General features: G+C 43.4%; 2 protein-coding genes and 1 long non-coding RNA gene across 3 annotated transcripts in view; 1 reads left to right on the top strand and 2 right to left on the bottom strand.

Annotated features, from left to right (window-relative positions):
* SCP2 (sterol carrier protein 2) overlaps positions 1-13599 on the bottom strand; it is a 28758-nt gene extending 15159 nt beyond the window's left edge. Inside the window, exons 1-10 of the mRNA XM_081010445.1 lie at positions 13430-13599; positions 11614-11671; positions 9388-9459; positions 8600-8731; positions 8284-8348; positions 6317-6443; positions 5460-5523; positions 4328-4414; positions 2555-2705; positions 1134-1281 (exon numbers count right to left, since the gene is read on the bottom strand). Of these exons, the coding sequence (XP_080866571.1) occupies positions 1134-1281; positions 2555-2705; positions 4328-4414; positions 5460-5523; positions 6317-6443; positions 8284-8348; positions 8600-8731; positions 9388-9459; positions 11614-11671; positions 13430-13486 (961 nt within the window). The 5' untranslated portion in view covers positions 13487-13599. The remainder of the gene's footprint in view (positions 1-1133; positions 1282-2554; positions 2706-4327; positions 4415-5459; positions 5524-6316; positions 6444-8283; positions 8349-8599; positions 8732-9387; positions 9460-11613; positions 11672-13429) is intronic.
* On the bottom strand, positions 6684-8271 carry LOC308479674. The gene is made up of 2 exons (XR_013987783.1): positions 7801-8271; positions 6684-7575 (listed from the first exon to the last, which is right to left on the bottom strand). It is a non-coding gene; the product is annotated as an uncharacterized lncRNA (long non-coding RNA).
* An 862-nt stretch (positions 13600-14461) lies between the features above and the next one.
* On the top strand, positions 14462-22328 carry ECHDC2 (enoyl-CoA hydratase domain containing 2). The gene is made up of 10 exons (XM_081010446.1): positions 14462-15037; positions 16292-16359; positions 17163-17250; positions 17982-18068; positions 19005-19097; positions 19280-19336; positions 20238-20425; positions 20927-20977; positions 21602-21649; positions 22147-22328. The coding sequence occupies exons 1-10, from the start codon at positions 14893-14895 to the stop codon at positions 22222-22224; spliced, it is 903 nt and encodes a 300-aa protein (XP_080866572.1). The 5' UTR covers positions 14462-14892; the 3' UTR covers positions 22225-22328.
* The last annotated feature ends 1304 nt before the right edge of the window (positions 22329-23632 follow it).

The following is a 23632-nucleotide window of genomic DNA, read 5'->3' as shown; positions in this document are numbered from 1 at the left end:
CCTAAGTATGTGCACGTCATACTGAACATGACAGTCAGGAATAATTCTGCAAATGGCAGGTTTGTGCTTATATGCCTAATCGTGTCTCCCTAGTCCAAATTCACTACTCTGTCCTGAACACCATACTAGCACAGTGCATATAAGTTGCAAAGGTTGCTTTCTGATGTCCACACAAGCAGCCTGTCAGCCCCACAAAGATTTCCCATGAGAGATTGTGGACCTCTATCTCAGAAGGTTCAAAATCCATGCTATAAATCAAATTAGGATTTTTACCCCTGTGTGTACACAATGCTTTGCATTTACTTACATAGAATCTCATTTGCCATTTTGTTGCCTGTTCATCCAAGTCTGGAGAGTTTGGATTTTTCTGTCCTGAATCATTTTGTGTCCTCTGCAAGCTTAGCTAGAGGACTGGCCATTGCGAACTAAATAGCATTTTAAAAAAGTTGAATAGAACCTGTCCTAATTAGGGTTGGGGGAGCAATTTGATTCAGGCCTCATTTCAAATCTCATCTATTGAATTCTCACTTTCCAAAACAAAATGCAAACTGCAGCACAGCTATCTTTTGAAATTCACACCTCTGAATTTTGCAGTTTGCCAAGCAACATTTGTTACAAAAAGGGAAAGTGCGCATAAAAATGTACTGTGAAAGTAACACAAAAATGGGTTATATTAAGTGAAATCGTCTGCAAAAATATTTCTACAGTAGTCAAAACAGCACAGGAAACGGGTTTATTAGGAGAGATTTGCACTAAAATACTGGTGAGTAGTAATGAGGATTTTTAAAAAGTCACTAATTGCTGCAAAATGTGGAGAACTAAATTTAAGTCTGGAAAAATGAGACACTTAGAGAAGCAAAATTCCCTAGTCTCAATACAGACTCGGGGGGGGGGGGGAAGGCTAGTGCTCAATACTCCCCCATTGCTAAAGCTACACATTATTCACAACTGGAAAGAAACGAGTAAGAAAGAGAAATAAGCCCAACTTCAGGAAGCATGTGGGCAGGGCTTCAGGCTGTATGCTTCTGTCAACTTACCTTTCCTCCAGGGGTCAGCTTTGAGGAATTAACTGGGGACTTAAGTGAATTAAACTGTAGGCTGGATTGTGCCCAATGTTAATATTTAAAGAATACCTTCAGGACAAAGTCCCAGAGCTTCGTAAGTTATTAATTCATTAGCAGAGAAACAGTCATGAAGTTCTATCACGTCCACATCTTCTGGTCTCAGGCCTGCTTTTGAATAACATCTATTTGCAGCCTCCTTTGTCATATCAAAGCCAACCTATTAACAAAATATAACAGACTTGTATTTGAACTAATAGCTCTTATTCGCTCAACTCCTGTCAAAGTTATTGCTTCGCAAATTCTGAAAATCCAGGACATATCCCATCATTATAATACTTGTAACAAATAAATGGCCTGCACAAATACAAAATGTCAGTATCCAGACATTTCTCCAATCAAGGGATGCTGCAAAAGCCATGTTTGCCACATTAAGATCCTTGGCAGAAAGATGGGATATGCATGTAGCAATAAATAAACTATTCTTTTTAGCCAGTGGGTCTCAAACCCTCAGTGAATTAGAAATGGCACCTGCATGCAAAGACAGGCTTGGGTAGATTGAGCAGACGAGACAAGAAGGTGGTTTCTGCACATGCTGTGGAGGGAAGTGAGGGGCAGATGGGGCTTGTCAACCTGGGAAGGTAGGCCATAGGAAAAGGAAAACTCTGACCCTAAAGCTCTGCTGTCTTGCAAGACATCTTCAGGAGAAGAAAAAGCTAAGAAGTAAAGCCTACAAAAATCCGGAGTGCAAACCTTAAGACAGGTGGATGGCGCCTTGCACACCTCCTTCCAGCAACTCCTGCAATCAAGCTGGTGGAGCTCTGCTTTCCTTTGGACCACATCAACAAGGCCAAGAGAGGGGTCTTGTTGTCTAGGACCTCCATACACACTGCTCAAGCTTGCACTAGGGCAGGGGTCAGCATACTTTTTCAGCAGGCAGTCCGCGGTCCCTCAGACCTTGTGGGGGGCTGGACTATATTGGGGGGGGGGATGAATGAATTCCTATGCCCCACAAATAAACCAGAGATGCATTTTAAATAAAAGCACACATTCTACTCATGTAAAAACACCAGGCAGGCCCCACAAATAACCCCGAGGTGCATTTTTAATAAAAGGAGACATTCTACTCATGTAAAAACACGCTGATTCCTGGACCATCTGTGGACCGGATTTAGAAGGTGATTGGGCTGCATCCAGCCTCCAGGCCTTAGGTTGCCTACCCATGCACTAGGGGGAGGTTACTTGGGTGCTGCAAATGCAAAAGTTTGACTTCACCCCTGGAGACGCACTTCACTGTCTCTCAAGAAAGAAAGATGCCAACCAACCAACCCCACTACCGCAGAGATCACACGCAAGTACCTTGTGGCTACCAGGACTACCATTATCTGTGCATCAGCTGCAAGCGCCTTTCTCGCCACTTCTAAGTCTCCTCAAATGCAGAACACATTAACTGAAAGCAAGTGCCAATGCGTATGTTAGAATAGCAAGCCTACCGCTTTAATGCAGCTGTTCTCTACAAATGTGCTTGGAAGATCAGTCATCATCTCCTGGGCCACAATTTCAACGGCTTTTGACTCCAACCCATTCTTCCTCACAAACTCTTCACTAGCCAGCACCGCTGCTGCTGCTCCATCAGATGTTGGGCTAAAAGAGATGCAGAGTTTGAGAGTCACTTAATCAATATATACTGAATTTCACATCCAGAAGAGGGGGAAGGGGCAATTATCATTCACAATGCAAATTGAATCACCCGTTAGGAGCAAAAGAAAAGTCAATCACTGGTCCAAAGAAGCTTAACAGCATCACTCTGAAGATCAAACTGATCATAAAAGCGATCACACTTTAATCCACACAAGACAAAGAAATGGGGTTGTCGGTGACCAAATCATACTGCAAGTAGACACACTGAAATCAATACACATAACTAACTTTATTGGTTTCAGTGGGTCTACTGTGAGTAGGCTTAGTTGATACAATCCAATGTATATACCGTATTTTTTGCCCTATAGGGTGCACTGGCCCATAGGACGCACCTCATTTTTGGGGGGGGAAATGAATTTTAAAAAATTATTTCCCCCCCCCCGCCAGCTGCGGGGCTGGGGCGGGGGAAGCCCGAGCTTCCCCCGACCCCAGCCCCCAGAACAGGCTGCTATCCGCAAGCCTTGCCAGCCCGGCGGCAACTCCCGCTGGGCTCGTAAGGTTTGCGGACACCTGCGCGAAGCACGGGGCGTCCTCCGGAGGGCGCCCCGTGCTCCGGGCTGCTGCCCGCAAGCCTTGCACGCCCAGGGGAACTCCCCCCCCCGGTGCGCAAGGCTTGCGGATAGCTTCCTGAAGCCTGGAGAGCGAGAGGGGTCGGTGCGCACCGACCCCTCTCGCTCTCCAGGCTTCAGCGAAAGCCTGCACTCGCCCCATAGGACGCACACAGATTTCCCCTTCATTTTTGGAGGGGAAAAAGTGCGTCCTATAGGGCGAAAAATACGGTAGTTACATGTGCTATAAAAGTCATTCTTTCAAAAGCTTCTGGAACAAAGACAATTATGTTATAGCGAGCTTTCCTAAGTCAATGAAAAGTTGAGTGGCATTCCATAATGTTAGTGAACTGAAATTTAGGCAGGGAGCTCAAGCAGAAGCTCCCTTTTTCATCTCCAGAGAAAGGGCCACTTCATGTGTTGCAGAAATCAGTACTTCTTTGTAGACCAGAAGGGCTCCCTATAATATATGCCTTCCCCCTGCCCCCCGCTTTACTGCACAACTGGATGCCCCCTACATGTGGCACTCCTACTCATGAGCAAGAGCTCACACATTACGCTTTCTTCTCTACCACAATCGTGCACAATGCACAGGTGTAGGGTGAGGAAGAGAGAGAAACGCCCCATCAGGAGCAGGGCTTGCTGTGTGTCCTGCTCCATTCTCTATACATTTATGCCACACACAAGCAATGCATGGATAAGGCCCTTAGGGACGGCACGCAGAGATGGGCCATCAATCCCATTTCTTGCATACAGAATGTCCCAGGTACCATCTCCAGGATTTCCGGTTTAACAGATCATAGGTAGCTCAGAAATATTACTTCTGAGAGCACTAAATCCTTAACAGAAGAAAGAACTGCACAGGGATAGAAGGAATCACGTATTTTTCCTTAGGAAGACCTAGCACATATTTTGATCTATGGCTAGATACAGTGAGAAAAAGTATTTTCTAAAAATAAGACCACAAACTAGCAGAATAAAATTAAGAAGTTGAGAGGAGTGCAACACTATTCTTACCAACACTGTAGTATTGTTAAGTAATCAAAAACTTTACGTGACTGCAACACTTCGTCCAAACTGTACTCCTTTTGAAACTGAGAATTCCTAAGGGGAAAATACAAGGGGAAATTGCATCTCAATTAATATAATACTCCTCAATACAGAGAAATTGGCACCTTTTATTTATTTATTCTACAATACAACAGCCTTATGTGAACAGAGTGTGAGAACATAGGAACTACTTTGCACATCAAGCCAAAGTCCACCTCGTCCAACATAACATTATGCATGATGGACAAAGAGTTTTCCTCCCTCTCCCATATACTAGAGTCTATAGGCACACCCGAGCCATGCATGGAGGTTATGGCCCACCTGAGTTAATTGTTCTCTGACTCTTGTTTTCTGTGTGCCACTGCTTCTCTACATCATTTAAGTATTTTTCAGGGAGGAAAAAGGCTCCTGGAACTCATTACAAGATCAGAAATAAGACGGCCCCTACCCTATGGCCTACAATCGAAAGAGATATGATAGGAAAGGGAAAGGGGGAAAAACAAACTTGGAATCTAGACCTTAGTTACACATTCCAGAAGGTCATAGTAATTCAGCAGGTCCAACCTGAATCTCAGCACAAAAGATGAGCCGCTGCTTCCTCTCCCCTCAGCAGCTGGTGAGAGGGCACTCTCAGCTGGAGGTGCATATAGGCATGGTGGAGGGTGCCTGAACCATAGCTGTCAACTTTTCCTTTTTCTTGCGAGGAATCCTATTCGGAATAAGGGAATTTCCCTTAAAAAAAGGGAAATGTTGAAAGCTATGGCCTGAACTGCTGCTGCTGTGAAACTTAGCTATAATGGTATATAGCTAGCCATTTATACATAAAAACTTCCTAAATTTATGCTTTTCAGCGATGAGGAAATAATTGGTCTGTCTACAAAACTGGAATCTTTTGAAGTTTCACGTTTTCCTATCATGCAAAATCTTTTCTTGGTATTGTTACCTAACATTCACGATACTTGGAATAGACTATATGAAATTAATGGACAGGACTAACTTAAGCTCCATTAATTTTAGTGGCTTACTGCAGGTAGAAATGAGTTGGATGGAACCCTAAATCTATCTTTTCCCCTGAATACTGCACAAATAGTGTACTTACGGATTGTTGGTTGAATGTTTATGATTCTTCCATGCAATTTTTGCGAAATGTTCTTGTTTTGATCCTTAATAGAGAGAGAGAGAGAGAGACAAACCAGTCAAAAAGCTTGGGGGGTGGAACAATATTACTTATATAAATGATAACCCCATACTTCAAAATGTTCATAGACCTAGTATAAAAGCTTCCTATTAAATGCTTATGTCATAAGCTGCTTTTGACTCAATTCCAGCTCACAAGGTGCTTAATTTAGCAGTTACACATTTGCAGGTGCTATATTGTATGAAAAGCAAGTAACAGCCAACAGAACAAAAGCAAAAGATATAGCAGGCAGCAAAGATTGCTGTTGCTACCACTGGAAAAAAATTGCAAGAGGGAAGACCATACTGTACATATAAAGCAGTATCATACCACTTTAAACAGCCATGTCCTCTTCCTCCAAAGAATTATGGGAACTGAAGTTTGTTAAAGGGTGCTGAGAGTTGTCAGAAGACCCCTAATTCCCTCAGAGAGCTACAATTCCCAGAGTTCCCATAGAAGGATTTACTGCTAAAACCACTCTGAAATTGTACCTCTGTGAGGGGGATATGAATCTCCTAACAACTCTCAGCACCTGTCACAAACTACACGTCCTAGAATTCTTTGGGAGGAAGGTCACGACTGTATAAAGTGGTATGAAACTCCTTAAAATGTATATTGCAGATGGGGGCTAAAGTCTCAAAAACGACCTGTTCTGGGAGTCAATTATTTCTACACAGGTCTTCAGACAATCATCCAACACATCATTAATTAAAACAGGAAGGAGGTTACTGAATGTGTTTTCTTGCAATGGTAATATAGTTGACAAACATAAGTAATACCATATTTCTCCATGTGTTCTTTGCCGGCATTTCCAAAAAGCTGTGGGGCAACTGGTGCTGCTGCGAGATTGTATTTGCTTATCATCACTTCCATATGCTTGTCCATGGGATTCACCCTGTCCATGAACTGAAATTGAAAGACAAGTTGTACGTTTTTCACACCACAGCACCTGTACATCAAGATCACCCAAGAGAGGAAGAAAATACTGCAAGAACCCCCTAGCATTTTCAATGCATCGTTTTCAAAGCCTTCCTTCTGAACGTACAGAACCAATTTGCTTGAAACATTGGGACCACCCAAGCTGCATGAGACTACACTACAAACCAAATTTCCCAAGTTTCCTGCAAGTTCAGGGTTTTTAGAGTGGCCTCTATTTATAATTTTCACCCTTTAAAAAACCCAAAAAACCTTACGAACAAAAATCTGCTTAAAAAATGGCATGGGCCTCAAGAATAGAACACCAGATTTATGAAAGGTTTCACTACACACACATACAGTGGTACCTCGGGTTACAGACGCTTCAGGTTACAGACGCTTTAGGTTACAGACTCAGCTAACCCAGAAACAGTACCTCGGGTTAAGAACTTTGCTTCAGGATGAGAACAGAAATGGGGCGGCGGCAGCGGGAGGCCCCATTAGCTAAAGTGGTACCTCAGGTTAAGAACAGACCTCCAGAATGAATTAAGTTCTTAACCCGAGGTACCACTGTACAAAACACCCTTCTGGATCAGGTCAAAGGCCCATCTAGTCCAGCATCCTTACAGTGGCTCATCGGAAGTCCACAAGCAGGAGCTGAGTGCGAGATCACTCTCCCCTCCTGTGGTTTCCAGCAACTGGTATTCAGAGGCACACCGCATCAAACAGTGGAGGCACAGCATAGACACCATGCCTAGTAGCCATTGATAGTCCTATCCTCCATGAATTCCTCTAAACCTCTCTTAAAGTCATGCAAATTGTTGGTCAGCACTACCTCCTGTGGAGCAAATTCCGTTGTTTAACTATGTGCTTTGTGGAAACAGTAGATATCACACACATTTGACGGGGGTGGGAAGCTGTGGCTTTGAATATAAGGGTTGTTAGAGAATGAGAAGAAAGCTGAAGGAATCGGTGAGAAGGCTCTAGAGATTGGGCAATGCTATAGGAAGGAACATTAGAATAGTAAGAATTACTACACACAAACCCATGTCGCCACATGTTCCATCTTGCCGTTAAGAACCACTGTATGCAATACTTTGTTATGCTCTTTGTAAATGTGTTTCTAAATACAGTGGTATCTCAGGTTAAGAACTTAATTCATTCTGGAGGTCCATTCTTAACCTGAAACTGTTCTTAACCTGAAGCACCACTTTAGCTAATGGGGCCTCCCGCTGCCGCCGTGCTGCCGCATGATTTCTGTTCTCATCCTGAAGCAAAGTTCTTAACCCAAGGTACTATTTCTGGGTTAGAGGAGTCTGTAACCTGAAGCGTCTGTAACCAGAGGTACCACTGTAGTAGTTATGACATGACTGTCAAGTTCCTTCATGAAGTATGGCACTTTACAAGTACAAAAAAGCTACTCAGGGCAGCAGCTTACAATATTTACTTATTTTATTTTAAAAATCTATTCTGCCCTTGTGGCACAAAAGCACCACTCAGCAGGACCTACAGCATTCACAGCTGTAAATGGTGCGGTGAAGGTTACAGTCAGTTTCAAGAGCAGAGAAAATCCTGTATTCCTTCTGCTATAGTGAGTTTGCCCAGTGCCAAAAGGAAATGGATACTGAGAAACCTCTTAATTTCCTAGTAAATGTTTTTTATGTAAATGCCTTGTGTAGATGATACATCATTACATACACGGCTTTCTTCTTCTTCATTTTGCAAATGATGTATTTGAATAAGGAGAGTTGGAATGATCCTATCTGTTTCCCAAATATGCCAGGCAAAATTGACTTTGGTTTCAATGCATTAAAATTGCTTCAATACTTACTTGAGATGAAAGGGACCCTCTTGCCATCTTCTCAAATCCAAGAGCCAGGACACAGTTAGCCATACCTTAAATACAAGTTATTGAATACTTTACACTGTAGATGTTATTTTTTTAAACAAAACAAAACAAAACCCATAATTTCATATTATACACTTGAATCCAGGCAGGAGGCCTGGACCTGCAGCCAAGCTTTTCAAACATTTGGCTGAAAATATTCCACAGCATGCTAAAAGCTGGCTTTTAAATTTCCTATAGTGATGGAACTGATAACACTAAGCCCATATGCATTTGCAGTAGGAACTAAAACAGAACTCACCTCCCTGGACCAATTGTCTGGCCATGAACAAAGCAGTTGATCCAGTAGAGCAGTTGTTGTTCACATTCATAATAGGAATACCCGTTAGCCCCAAACTATGATAAATGGCTCGCTGACCACAGGTTGAATCACCTTTATAATGAAAAAGAAGATGCAGAATCACACAACTGGCCAGGGGAGCATTGCATTCTCTATCCTCCTTCTGGAGCTGTTAAAGTACTCCAAACCTCTTAGCACTATGACAGGAAAATTCAATCCTAGGTATCTCCAGGTAAGGCTGAGAAGACTCCAGACTAAAACCCTAGAGGGCCACTCATTCTGTTTTTAATATTTAACAATACCGTACATCCATTTAGTGTTCAAGAGCCCATAAGCAAGTATATTTTCTCAGGCAAGCTTTTCATAATCAGCTGCCTATGCAGTTACAAATAAAAAGGTATAGGGTTAAATTGATTTCCACGTATTTTATGCCATTTAAAACTAAGAGTCTAGCCTTTCCTATTTTATCACCAGACACAAGCTGAAAAAACTAGAATAAGAGATTCATCTTACCCCTACAACCATACAAGACACAAGACACTTAGAAATGCCAATATGGTTATATAAATTTGTCAAATCCTGTCCCCGCCATCCAATCTCAGAGCAGTTTAAATGCCACAGCTAGCAGTTAATGACAGAACAGAAAAACCGCTGCCTCAGTGATGCATTAGGTTAACAAGCAGACATTAAGAGTGGCAGATGAAGCCCAGGAAGCGAAGCGTTGAGGTCTTAACAGTAGCATTACTTACCATAAACATAGCCCACACATGCCTGCTCCACAGAAGAATAAGGGACACCTGCATCAGCAAGAGCCTTCTGACCTGAACATTTGAAAAAAAAAGTTACTAAATCTTTCAGTGGGTATTTAAATAACAAATCAAAACACTGATGGACTCCATTTCAAGAGGTACATTTGAAAAGCAAATGGATTGCAAGTACACTTCTGTACTCCTAAACGGATTACATTTTACAAGACTTGGGCCAGTTCAGGCAAGATACAGTACCTGATGTTCTTTGAAATAGCCCCAGCTGCCTCAAGGGACACATTCATAGGGTTACCAAGTCATTGGAGTTAGGTGTACAGTGGTACCTCGGGTTACATACGCTTCACGTTACATACGCTTCATGTTACAGACTCCGCTAACCCAGAAATAGTGCTTCAGGTTAAGAACTTTGTTTCAGGATAAGAATAGAAATCGTGCTGTGGCGGCACAGCAGCAGCAGGAGGCCCCATTAGCTAAAGTGGTGCTTCAGGTTAAGAACAGTTTCAGGTTCAGAACGGACCTGCAGAACGAATTAAGTACTTAACCCGAGGTACCACTGTACATGGATACAGCTCACATAGCACCATAGTAACTGGCAAAGGTTTTGTCAAACTGTTGGAATTACAGAAATCACTGCCAATGATAGGCAGCTGCACCTGTGTAACTTCAGGTCACTTATTACTGTATGCACATTCGCAGATAGCTGGGATGTGCTTGCAGGGGTTTCCCCACAGAGCAGCAGATTATAATCAGCCCTTGGACTTTCACACTGCAGTGCTCAAGTCTTGTAGGGCTTCTTTTCTTGAAAGAAATGAATTTATTTCTTAAACAAATCCGAAATTATAATCTAATTCAGAGCTTTCCAAACTGTGTCGCGGCACGTTAGTGTGTCGGCTGCTATATGTGGTGTGAACATTCCCTCAGCAACTCCCTGGGCTGGAAAGGGGTTAGTTTAACCTCCGGTTTGTTAGCAAAACTGAACTACTGTGTTGCGACGCATGTCTAAAAAGTGTGTCATCAACATGAAAAGTTTGGAAAGCTCTTTTCTAATCATTAGAGTAAATAGTGATATGCAAACCCTAGAATCACAGAATCATAGAGTTGGAAGAGACCACAAGGGCCATCGAGTCCAACCCCCTGCCAAGCAGGAAACACCATCAGAGCACTCCTGACATATGGTTGTCAAGCCTCTGCTTAAAGACCTCCAAAGAAGGAGACTCCACCACACTCCTTGACAGCAAATTCCACTGTCGAACAGCTCTTACTGTCAGGAAGTTCTTCCTAATGTTCAGGTGGAATCTTCTTTCTTGTAGTTTGGATCCATTGCTCCGTGTCCGCTTCTCTGGAGCAGCAGGAAACAACCTTTCTCCCTCCTCTATGTGACATCCTTTTATATATTTGAACATGGCTATCATATCACCCCTTAACCTCCTCTTCTCCAGGTCAACTGATGGTTGGGCCTTGCAAAGCACTGCAAACTCTATGCAAGCCACAGTAATCAGCTCTCTGTCGGCGCTTGCAAAGTGTCATACGTAGGGCTTTGCAGGCGCCATTGATCAGCTGACCAGTGGTGCTTGCAAACCCCCTTCTGGCCTAGTCACAGCTTTACCTGCTCTACACCTGATATAAAGTGTAGGGCAACTGGGTATGGCTTGGCCAAAACAGTTTAGCAGACCAAATTTGTATTTTTTTATGTTGCAAACTGTTCTGTGAAGGGCAGTATATAAATTAACAACAACAGAGGCCTAGCAGGCCTAATTAGCTCTCACGGGGCTGGGGGGGGGAGGTTCCCCACCAATACTCTAATGACGGGTTCATCGTTGCAGACACCAGTGCACACTTAAAGTGAGTTTTCAAGAAAGTTAAAAAACAGATTGTTTTACATAAACATTTATGCTACTCTAGCCAGGGCAATCCTCGCCACCTCCCTGATGTTATCCTACGCTGCCAAACCCTGACAACACCCAGACACACCTGGCAAAACTCCTTCACTGGTAGCAACAATTGGCCAAGCAATAGGCCTTCCTAGGCCTATGGCTCCTTGCCAAGGGCTGTTGCAACTGCTCTCACAGCAGCATTGCAATGTACTGGCACAGCAGCTGAGCCACGCCTTCTCCAGACCCCTCAAAGTGCTCAGTTTTCTCTAGGACACTGCCCCCTTCCCCCAGTGCAGTATAAGTTGTGAGCCAGACCCCATTATGATGAACCAACCTGCTTCTTTAGCCATGTCGGGATAATCAAAATTTTCACGAGACCCAGGCTTTTCAAACTGTTAGAAAGAAAAGCATTTTTTTTAAAATTAAAAAAAGCAAGTCTATTTTCCTCACATTCGTACTCATATAACTTCTAATCACACAAATTCTGCAGAGTGAAAGGCCTAGGAAGTGCACACTACACATGCGCATGGTAAATGCCTTCTCAGATCTTATCATATTTTAATATAGCCACTTGCCATTACACAAATTCAGCTATATATATTGTGGTGCAAACAAATTATATGTTAAAAATTCCTGAAGCTTTGCTAAAGAAAAAAATCATGGTGCTAGAAGGAAGACAGGATCTCTCTGTTAAGCTACAACATTTTTGTTTATCTTTTGATGCACTAGTGGTAATGCCATTAAAATACCTGGCACTTTACAACGTAACAAGAATGCAGGTCTGTGCCACAAGTAGCTAACAGTCCCAAAGGTCCTTGCTCAGCTGTTGCATAAGCTATCAACTTATCTTCCAAGAGGTTGTGACATTCCTCGTTTTTTATATGCTAACCTGACATATACCAGACCAATAGGTAACACTTAGAATGAGGAATCATACGAATGCTTAGAGCAAAGGAGAGAGGTCTGGAGCTAAATATTATGCCTGTGAAAAGAAACTTCGCCCGTTCATGTGGAAGGGGCCCTTCAGACTCAGTCTCTAGTCCAGGCTTCCTCAACCTCAGCCCTCCAGATGTTTTGAGACTACAATTCCCATCATCCCTGACCACTGGTCCTGCTAGCTAGGGATCATGGGAGTTGTAGGCCAAAAACATTTGGAGGGGCGAGGTTGAGGAAGCCTGCTCTAGTCTCTTCCATATTAATCTTCTAATAGAAACTTTCTGAAGTGGTTTTATTTATTTATTTATTGTTACAGTTACGGTAATTCTATCACGTTTTTTCCACTTTGCATCAAGGCAGCTACAGTAACAAATTTGCACAAATAATATATACCCACCGACCCGCATGCATATACACCCACATGGAAATAGCATTGAAAACAATCAAGTCAGACAATAAAGCAGCAAAATAAAATTAGAAGTATCTCAGACTTTATTAAAAGTCAGTGACAAAGAGATACAGAGATGTTTTATGTCTCATCCCAGATAGTGGGCAATCCCTAATGTTAGCCATATTCAGAGCACAGCCACTAAAAAAATAGTTAATTTGTTTCTGTGAGTTACAATAGGTGTGCTTTAGTATGATTTAGTTGGATATCAGGCATTGTACCTGTGGCAAAAGCCATGTATGAATTTGGTTAATTTAGTATAAGCAACTGTCATATGCACATTCCAGTCTTTTGGGGACCCTGACTATTGTTCCCCATAATTTCCCCTTGCCCCCTGTCAACAGAGCCTATACCTATACTCTTTCCCTCCAATGAGCCTTTCCTTGCTTTGTTTGTCGGCTTGCATTTATTTCAGTGGATCCCTGCCTTGTCAACTAACATTCACAGCATTCTCTTTTCTCCAGTGAACCTTCTGGTTTCCTACTGAAAGCAAGGGGGAAATTGTCACTCACACTGTCATAATATTCCCCCCTTTCAATTAGTCTTCCCCAACACAGGGGTGGCAGCGCTGGGAAGACTCTACCGGTTGACCCAACCTACCTTGCAGGGTTATTGCAAGGCTAAAACAGGGGGTTGGAAGCCATGCAGACCACGCAGTTTCTTGGGAGGGGTGGAAATGAGGTGCAGCCTGAAAAGGGGAGCAACTCTAGGCGCTCTCATTCCCCTCCCCTGCACTCCTTTCTCAACAGAGCAACCCATCCAGTACCTTAGTCATGCCGACTCCCACCACAAACACCCTCCTTCCTAGCCGGGACGGAGCCATGGCCGTTGCTCAGGATCGCCCTGCGCCCCCAACTGCTAGCCCGACGACCACCAGAAGACGAGCGCGAGTCCTCTTTCTCCTCCCTGGCACTCGCGCACGGGTTGTTGGACTGGAGGGGGGGAGGTTCCAGCCAAAGGTCGACGGCAGGGGCGGGGCCGCGTTGAGATTATCGCTCCGCCCCCCGCGCTCTTAAAGCAACAGTGTGTCTGAATCGACAAGCACCAATCGTGCAGGACGAAAGATGAAAATTAGTGGTTGCATATACAGTGGTACCTCAGGTAAAGAACTTAATTCGTTCTGGAGGTCCGTTCTTAACCTGAAACTGTTCTTAACCTGAAGCACCACTTTAGTTAATGGGGCCTCCTGCTGCCGCTGCGCAATTTCTGTTCTCATCCTGAAGCAAAGTTCTTAACCCGAGGTACTATTTCTGGGTTAGCGGAGTCTGTAACCTGAAGAGTATGTAACCCGAGGTACCACTGTACACCTAGAAGAACCAGTGCCGGATTTACGTATAAGCTAAACAAGCTATACCTTAGGGCCCCGCTCTACTGGGGGCCCTCAAAAAATTTAAAGGGGAAAAAACTGGATGTACATTTCCAAAATATAAGATAAAAAAGAAATAAAATAAAACCTACATGCAGCAAGTGTTTTGTGTTGTGTTTCCTATGATGTAAGTAATGGGCCCCGCCTGCTAGCCTGTTCCCTAAAATATCACTGGTTTGCTCATTTCTATATATAGGGTGCCTACATTCTGCATGGACTGGTTGCATGGCTTTCGATACCTATTAGGTCCATAATTTCCCATATAGCATATATTCAACACAAAAAACAGCGACACTTTGTTGTTGACAGCTGGACATATAAAGGGCCCTATTACCTTCAGTAGTTTAGAGCCTCATCAAACCTAATCCGGCCCTGAGAAGAACCATAGACTGTAGAGCCGAAAGGGTCCCGCGGGTCATTTAGTCCAACCTCCTGCAAACTCAGGAATCCTGCCCTCCAACCTTCTGGTTAAGCTTCTGTGAAGGTTGTTTTTGCAAAGGTGGTGATTTGAAAATCCTAAGCCAAAAACTTTGGAAAGAAAAGTTGGTTCTTGAAGGTTCAATTCCATAGTTTTCCCCACTTGCCTGGGAGTAAGCCCCACTGAATTCAGTAGGGTTTGCTTCTGAGGAGCCGTAGTTAGCATTGCCCTGTAAACTTGCACCCGTTTAAGCCACGACATAGCAGAGAGAGACGCTGTTTCCTTGGTTCGACCCCCAAATTTAACAGTTAGCAGGCAAGGAGGCGGCGCCTTTCCACTCGTCCTCAGCTCCAGCTGCAAGGAAGTGAGTGAGCGCTGCCTGAAATCGATCCGCCGCCGCCGCTCCTTTCAGACTTCCAAGCACGAATAAAAAAATAGAATCGCGATGCTCCGCTTGGGCAGAGCAGCCGCCTTGCTGCGGACGCTTCCCGCCCAGCCCCCCGGGGAAGGGGGCAAGATCCCCAAGAGAGCCGCGTCTGCCGGGAGGAAAAAGGAGATCCTGCTCGAAGTGCACGGAGAGCCTGGAGGCGGTGAGTGGAGCCCAGCAGCCTCCTGAGGGTGTCCGGGCCCAGTTGGGGAGGCCCAGGGCGGCTCTGCAATAAACGGGAGCTTCGCAGACGACGTGGCCGGGGCGGGGGGTCGTAGCTATTCCTGTAAGTTGTTGCAAGGGACGAGGTAACCTCCCGTCCCGTCCAGCCCTTGGCATGTTTGCTTGTTAACTCGGAAATAAGTCCCGCTGAGTTCCACGGGGCTTATACTCCGAGGTAAGTAGGCGCAGGATTGCAGCGAGGCTATGGAAAGTGGATGGATGGATTTCATAAAATATAGATGCCGCTTGAACCTCAGAAAGCGTTACCAAAAAAAAAGATAAAGCAAGAAAATCATCACTAAAAAGTTTGCAACTGTAATTATAAAAGACAGAGGTTAAATCCGCAGTAAAATAGGCTGGAACAAATTAAAACTCCTGCAAAGATTCCTTAAACATCTCTGAAGAGAGAGCAACTGTAGTCTTCTATCAAAACCTGGGAAGCCCCATCAATTATGCTGCCGTCCTCCAATCACAAGCGTTGTTCGTGGGCAACACCCTTCCAGTAAACAAAGATTAGCCGTGCATGAAAGGCACCATTGGGCGCGTCGCAGCTTGAAGGAGCCGCCTAACCCATTTCAGGAATAGATGAGAGATCCATTTGGGAAGGCTGCGCCTGTTGATCTCCAGTTGTTTTGGACTACAACTCCCTGGCACCTGGGTGGCAAAAGCTGCACTAAACACAGCAGGGATGGGGAACCTGAGGCCTTTTCGGATGTAGTTCAGTGGCAGAGCATCTGTCTTGCGTGCAGAAAGGGCTGGGCTCAATCCCCCTGCATCTCCAGAAAGGGCTGGGAGAGACTCCTGCCTAAAACAGTGAGAGCTGCAGGCAGCCAGAGTAGACAGTACTGAGTTAGATAGGCCTAATGGTCTATTTCAGCATATGCAGCTTGCTGTGCTCCTATGCTATGCTGTAACTCCCATTAGCCCTAGCCAGAACGGCCCAAGGTCAAGGATGGTAAAAGTTGTGGCTCCGAGAACATCTGCAAGGCCACTGGGTCTGTCTCTGGGCTAAGCTTAGCCTTGGTCACTGGGTTTGTGTCCCTCTCATTTGCATTCCACACACCCTGGAGTATTGTAAGCTGCCTTGAAAGCTCTGGCTGAAAAGTGGCTTAAACGTTTAAAATCAACAATAAGAAATGGAACTACCTCTAAACAATAAATGAAAAAGAGTTCTTTATTTTATTTTGGAGTACAGGTATTGCAGAAATTCTGATGAACAGACCACATGCCAGAAATTCACTGGGGAAAGTGTTCGTGGATGAGGTGAGTGAAGATTGTCTTCCATCGTACAGATGATATTTGTATTTGTATTGGGGTCCCAGGTAACTTAGTAGCTTCTTAGACCTTCGTAGAACCTAGAGTTTTTGAAGTGGAGACAAACAGCACAGTCCTATACATACCTAATAAGAAGTAAGTCCCATTGAATTAAATAGGGATTACTCCCAGATAGGTGTGAATAACAGCGATAGCATGCACAATAATTGGGTATGGGAGCTGTAGTCCAGTGATCCCTGCAGTGGTGCTAACTTGAATAAAATATTGGGTAAGCCCTGCCCCACATAACCACAAGACGCGGTGCATACACAGCATTTGAATGGCAATGCCCATCAACGGGGGGGGGGGGGAGAGGGCAAAGGAACCTCGGCCCCTAAGAGTTGGCTCTTGTGCCTGGAGGACCAGCTTTTCCATCCTTGATATAGATAGGTTTGCAACCTGTATCTGCAGGATAGAGCCTAATATTTACATACTTTGCATGGAAATGCTTATAATAGCAACACAATGGGTTGTAACCAATGCTAGTCCTACTCAGAATAGGCACACAGACATGACTGAATATGACTAACTTAGGTCCATTAATGTCAGTGAGTAAAACTGAGTAAAACTTATTTGGATACAAGCCAGTCTATCAGCATGCTGAATATTTGATCCGCTTAACAAGTTTGTGTGTACTTACGATTTCATTTTTTCAGTTCAGTACTCAGCAATGGTCGCATAATAAATCAAATGAACTGGTAGAATTTTCTATTAATTGAAATCTGATGTTGCACCCACTCTCTCCCGCTCAGCTGTTTGAAACCCTTGAAGTTCTCCATTTTGATGAGAGTATTCGCGTGGTGATAATTAAGAGCAAAGTGAAAGGCGTTTTTTGTGCAGGTGGGTAGAGGCATTCTCTGATTTAAGAAAATCAGAGGCATATATATATATATATATATATATGAATAAGGACAATAAATAGATTTTAAGCAATTATAGCCCACCAATAATATGTTTTCCCCCACTGGATTTAATATGTATTTGTTGTGTCTTGTGTATCCTTGTGATTACAGAAATTGCTGCCTCTAAACCTAAAAGCTGAATTATTCTTACTATTAGGTATAAAGATAGGGTGTTTTTTTGGGGGGGGGTAGTTTTACTTCTTTTCTCATCGTATCTCATCCTCATTCATGTTCCTGGCATTCTATTACCAGCAGCGGTGCAAACTTTAAATTCCAGAACATCTTGATTTCTACACTGTGCTGAGATCGTTTGAACCTTGTGAAATATAGGACAAACATGATAGCAATTAATATATGTAATTGACACTGGGCATTTGAGTTTTCTATTAGGGTATATCAATTATGTAGGAGGAGAATGGAACATGTATGCATTATTCTGTCAAAATTGATTAATAGACTGCCAAAGCTAACAAGGCTTCCTGAAACCAAATTGCAAGTTGTCACTATCACAACCTAATCCTACACAGAATTAGGTATGTTTGCCTTTACAAGGGATTGAGCTGCATTGTATTTTACAGGGCAGTTACTAATGCATTGAAGCACTGCTGTTGAACCCATTGTGTTTCCTTTCTCTATCCCCCCAACTGCCTTCTGCTGTTGTAAATTCAGGTGCTGACTTAAAAGAGCGTGCTAAGATGAGCAATACTGAAACTGACCATTTTGTTCAGAGGCTCAGAAGCTTAATGAATGGCATTGGTAAGTACCTCATCGTGAACTCCTTAGCATGTGATTGTCTTTTTAACAGGGTTGGGGAAGCTTTTTGACTCAGTAGGCCAGATCAAAGGGACGCGGGTGGCGCTGTGGTCTAAACCACAGAGCCTAGGGCTTGCCGATCAGAGGTTCGAATCCCCACGACGGGGTGAGCTCTCGTTGCTTGGTCCCTGCTCCTGCCCGCCTAGCAGTTCGAAAGCTTGTCAAAGTGCAAGTAGATAAATAGGTACCGCTCCGGCAGGAATGTAAACGGCGTTTCCGTGCGCTGCTCTGGTTCGCCAGAAGCGGCTTAGTCATGCTGGCCACATGACCCGAAAGCTGTATGTCGGCTCCCTCGGCCAGTAAAGTGAGACGAGTGCCGCAACCCCAGAGTCCTTCACGACTGGACCTAACGGTCGGGGTACCTTTACTTTTACCTTCAGGGCCTGACTTTGACAGGTAGGAGGGACAACTCACTTGTCAGTCATCTGACATCATGTCAGGTCACAGGTAAGTGGTCCCGCCTACCTGCCAACAGTTTACGCATGGGGCTTGCTTATACAGCATATCCCCCACAGGAAATATGCTGGTGAAGCAGCACGCTGCAGGACTGAACTCTCTTCAAGCCTAAACACATCTAGAACAATGTTGCATTCATTTAAATGAAGCATTGCTTCCAAGTATTTGAGATCAGGGTGTTAGATTTGAATTCATATGGAGTTACTTCTTTCTTCTGTCTGAAATTCCTAAATGTTGCCTAGAACTGCTTCAAAGACAAACATTTAATGAAACAACCCTGTTTGTGTAGGCTAAACTAACTTTTAAAAAATAAAGGCCTAATTCATATTAAGTCTCCCCATTCATCACTATGCTATCTTGGATAGATTTACCAACTATTGTAAATGGTGCTGCACTGAATGTCTTGCTATTTAATTTTTACAGCTGCTCTGCCAATGCCTACCATTGCTGCCATAGAAGGCCATGCATTGGGTGGGGGCTTGGAACTGGCACTAGCTTGTGATCTCCGAGTGGCAGGTGAGTCCACCAGCACAACCGGGGTCTTCTACTCTCACTGCAATGACACTTAAAGTTGGCAATTGGAGATATTCCCTTGTGCTAAAATTCCAAGTGCTAACATTTAGTGCTTTAAAGCACGTTGACACTGTACTATGTGCTAATGTAGCTTCTCCCCTTGTTGTGTTCTTGTTATAAATCAGCATCGTCGGCTAAGATGGGCTTGATTGAAACAACAAGAGGACTCTTTCCTGGTGCAGGTAGTGTAGCTTCATCCACTTTTTTTTGCTGCTTTTACATTAATTATGTGTCCTATTGTGAGGTAATAATGCTATAATTAAGCTAAAACATCCCAGCAGTCCCAAAACCCCTCCCTAGTTCTGCCAGTTATTTAAGCAAGATCTGATCTTTGTTTTTCCTTTTTTAAAAAAAGAAATTGGATATGTGAATACTCCCTTCTCCAGTTTTAAAACAGAAATGCTTCTATACTTACCATTTTGACCTTAGGTGACAGAGCAATATAATTTTAAAGACTGGCAGCCTGACATCTCAGTCACTTCGCCGGTTAACAGTTCATCCCAGCAAAGGAATGCTGCATCTCCTCCTAGTAATTTTTCATCTGTAGCTACAAATATTTCCTGAAATGTAAACTAAATCCCAGCTATTTTGGAGTACTACAACATTTAGACACTATATAGAGAGGGAATTTGAAGATTTTACGATATTACATTGTGGAAATTCAGTCTCTGAGGCAGAACTTAATAGCTTTTCCACAATCTCATTTTTCACTTACTTAAAACAAACAAACAAACATGCCCTCCAGCTGTGGTTGAATTCCCAACTATCACCAGTCCCATGACAGGGATAATGGGAGTCCAACCACAGCCGCAGGTTCCCCATCTCTGAACTATAGCACTACAGTCGTACCTTGGTTCTTGAACGGAATCCATTCCGGAAGTCCGTTTGACTTCCAAAAACGTTTGAAAACCGGAACACTGACTTCCGGGTTTGTGGCGTTTGGGAGCCAAAACATTCGAGAACTAAGCTGTTTGAAAACCACGACTGTTCGAAAAAAACGACTGTATAGTTTAAGCATGGAAACCATAAAGATGTGCATCCTTTTTAAAGTATGTTGTGGATTTGGTGTTTTTTCCTGTCTAGGTGGAACCCAGCGCCTACCACGCTGTATTGGACTAAGCCGTGCTAAAGAACTAATTTTTACTGGCAGACAGATTGATGGACAAGAGGCGTTCTCAATAGGTTTAGTTAATCATGTAGTGCCACAGAATGAAGAAGGGGATGCAGCTTACCAAAGAGCGCTGGCTTTGGCTGAAGAGATTGTTCCTCGGGTCAGTATATCATTGCATTTGCCAAGTAATGTCAAGGTTGCTTTATGTAATACATTGAATCTGTTGCAAAGTAAACCAGGTTAGAATTCTTTAGTTTCTGCCTTTCTAAATAATTTGATGTCATCTGTAAAATTAAGCTAGTTTGCTGTTCGTTTAAAAACTGGTACAGACAGATATTTGGATAACATTGTGCATACTTTCTGTATAGTGTTAACTATCCCCATCTCTAATGATACCATTTTGGATCTACAAGAGACTCATCGTATGCTGGTATACTTTGGAGCTCTTAGTCCTCAATAAGGCACTCAGTCAGGAACTAGACTGGGGGATGGAGCATGACTGTGTGTTTCCAATTACTCACAGAAGTTTGTCTCTGCATTGGAATGTAGGTGAAATGATTTGTTTTTGTTGATCAATTTGAGATGTTTCATCGGAAGCAATTCATAAATGGAAATTATATATATAAATACATATATATATATATATATCTTCTCTTTAAAGGCTCCCATAGCTGTGAAAATGGGAAAAGTGGCTATAAACAAAGGGAGTGAGGTAAAGTAGGCTTTTTATAACCGTCTTTGTTACAGTTCATTATTAAACCAGCAGTACCCCGCCAAAAGTTGCTTCTAGAGTGGCATAACTCATTTGTAGCATAACTCATTAGAAGCTGTTTGTCCTTGGTTCCTTCCTTCTCCCTCCTATGCTTTTCCTCAGGCCTGTCATTTCTTCACTTCCACCCAATTAAATATTGCCTGTAAAAACAGGTGGACAGCAATACAAGCAACAGTGAGGCAGATATTTGTTTTGTTTAAGCAAAGACAGGATTATATTGGGCACATATAAGGTAGGGTCCAGAGAGGTAACCTTATTAGTCTGTTTTTTAGTACCTTAAAAAACTAAAGGACCTGTTGTGACAGCAGCTTCAACAGCTTCTATCTGATGAAGGGGTTCCTAGTCCACAAAAAGCTTTTACTACATGTTAGTCTCTAAGGCCCACGACCCTTGCTGTTTAAAGTGCAGTTACTCATTTTAACATAATGGTGAAGACTGATACCTTTCAGTCACTTCATCAAGTCTGTCATGATAGTGCTCTATTGTTAAACTTGCATCTTGCAAAATTGCTATTATTCTAGGTGCGTTCTTTCTCACATGCAATTAAGATTTCTCTCTTTCCAGGTGGATATTGCCTCCGGTATGGCTATTGAAAGAATGTGTTATGCCCAGGTAAGCAAGCCTTTAATTAAACCCTGCTTTCCCCCACTTAAGTGTTCACTTTATGCATATTAAAGTGCTCAGCTGTGAAACACTTCTCATTCTGAAGATCAGTGAGAAGAGTCAAATGCTTCTATGATTTGGCTCCAAAAGGTGGAACTGCACTCAGAAACTTCCTTGGAATGTTTGACTTTCCTCAGTTCTTACCTGAGAGCATTGTTTCTAGCATCCCTCTACAAACAGCTGTACACTCAGAGCATCTAATAAGGCTGCTCAGGATTCATCAGTTGAGAGCTGTAATGTGTAATACATTTACACACCACTATGATGATGATATTGATCGGAAAAATAGATGTGATGGGATCAGCAGACTGAGCACTCTACATCTGTTACTCACTTACTTCATAAAGGAAAGAGTTAAGGGATATGTTTGTATACTCCCCCCCCCCCAAGGATGGTGGCAATTAGGAACTATAGTATTAATTGGTGTTTCTGTCTTTTATATACAGAATATCCCTACGAGAGACCGGGAGGAAGGGATGGCAGCTTTCATAGAGAAACGGCCACCTAAGTTCATTGGGAAGTGACTTTTGTCCAACATCGTTCAGGTGACTGAAGACAATTGCAAGAAGTTACGAGAAGGCTGTGTCTTATTGCAACTTTTTTTCTACATAAATTTTATATTCAAACATACTGTTTCACTTGTTTACTCCTTTTCAGTCAGAAGTGTATGTGTGTAATTAATGCTTGTAGTAGGAATGTAGATACATGCAGTGACGTAGTGTGGGGGGTGCAGGGGGGGCCGGCCGCACCAGGCGCAACATCTGGGGGTTAGGGTTAGGGGGCGCAAATCCACGGGTTAGGGGCGCAAATTACTTGCCTTGCCCCGGGTGCTGACAACCCACGCTACGCCACTGGATACATGCTGGGGATTGAGTATAGTACCAATAGCAGAAAGGCAAAGTCATGCTGATAATTTTAAGAGGATGTTAAGAGAAGACCTGTCTTAGGATGTTCATCCTTTATTCATAGCAAGTTGCTCATAATTGGGCTATAAAATCATGACTGCTTACTGATCCACAAGATAAATCTTTGAATAATTGTGATTCATATGAGTGTGGAATATAACTTTGGCCCAGAACGGGCTCCAACAAAAGTTGTGCAATGGGGCCATTAGGGACATCTTTGTCATATACATGAGCATCTGCATCACCAACTACATCTATTACACATTACGCCAATTGCACAATAAGAAAGATGACTTGTGCTTAATTTATAAGAGGGGAGATGAGCAGAATTATCAAGAGCCTACAGTACATCAATGGGTGAAACACTTGCCTGAGCTAGTTTTCCCTCTTTATCAGTGAGCAAAGGCCAAACTAGATGTTATGGCTGCACAAGGCGGCTGTTCTGTGCAAGCTCTTCTATGAAGTGGAGGGGGGCACAATTTAAAAGCACATCACAGGAATGTGGAGCTCTTTGACTGCCTGCACCGGGCATAGGCAAACTCGGCCCTCCAGATGTTTGGGGACTCCCATCATCCCTAGCTAACAGTACCAGTGGTCAGGGATGATGGGAGTTGTAGTCCCATAACATCTGGAGGGCTGAGTTTGCCTATGCCTAGCCGGCACTTTCCATCTAAAACCACTCGCCTCCATCTGTTTTTCTGAGCGGAGAGGTTAATACATAACATCTACCTTAGCCCTAACAACCTGTCACTCCTTTGGAAACTCAACACCAGGCACCCCCAAACTAGACCCTCCAACTGTTTTGGGACTACAACTCCCATCATCCCTAGCTAACAGGACCAGTGGTCAGGGATGATGGGAATTGTAGTCCCAAAACAGCTGGAGGGCCGAGTTTGGTGATGCCTGCTCAACACAATGGATGAAAATTTTCAGCTAAGCCTGCTCTACTACAAAGTTGCTGCTTTCCATAATAGTATGATAATTCTTGTGAAGCCTCCATTTCACCCTTCATGCCAACCAGTTTGAT

The sequence above is a fragment of the Podarcis pityusensis genome (assembly GCF_964106645.2).
Source record: "Podarcis pityusensis genome assembly, chromosome: 6".
NCBI classification, from domain to species: domain Eukaryota; kingdom Metazoa; phylum Chordata; class Lepidosauria; order Squamata; family Lacertidae; genus Podarcis; species Podarcis pityusensis.
This window is presented reverse-complemented; position numbering and strand designations above follow the sequence as displayed.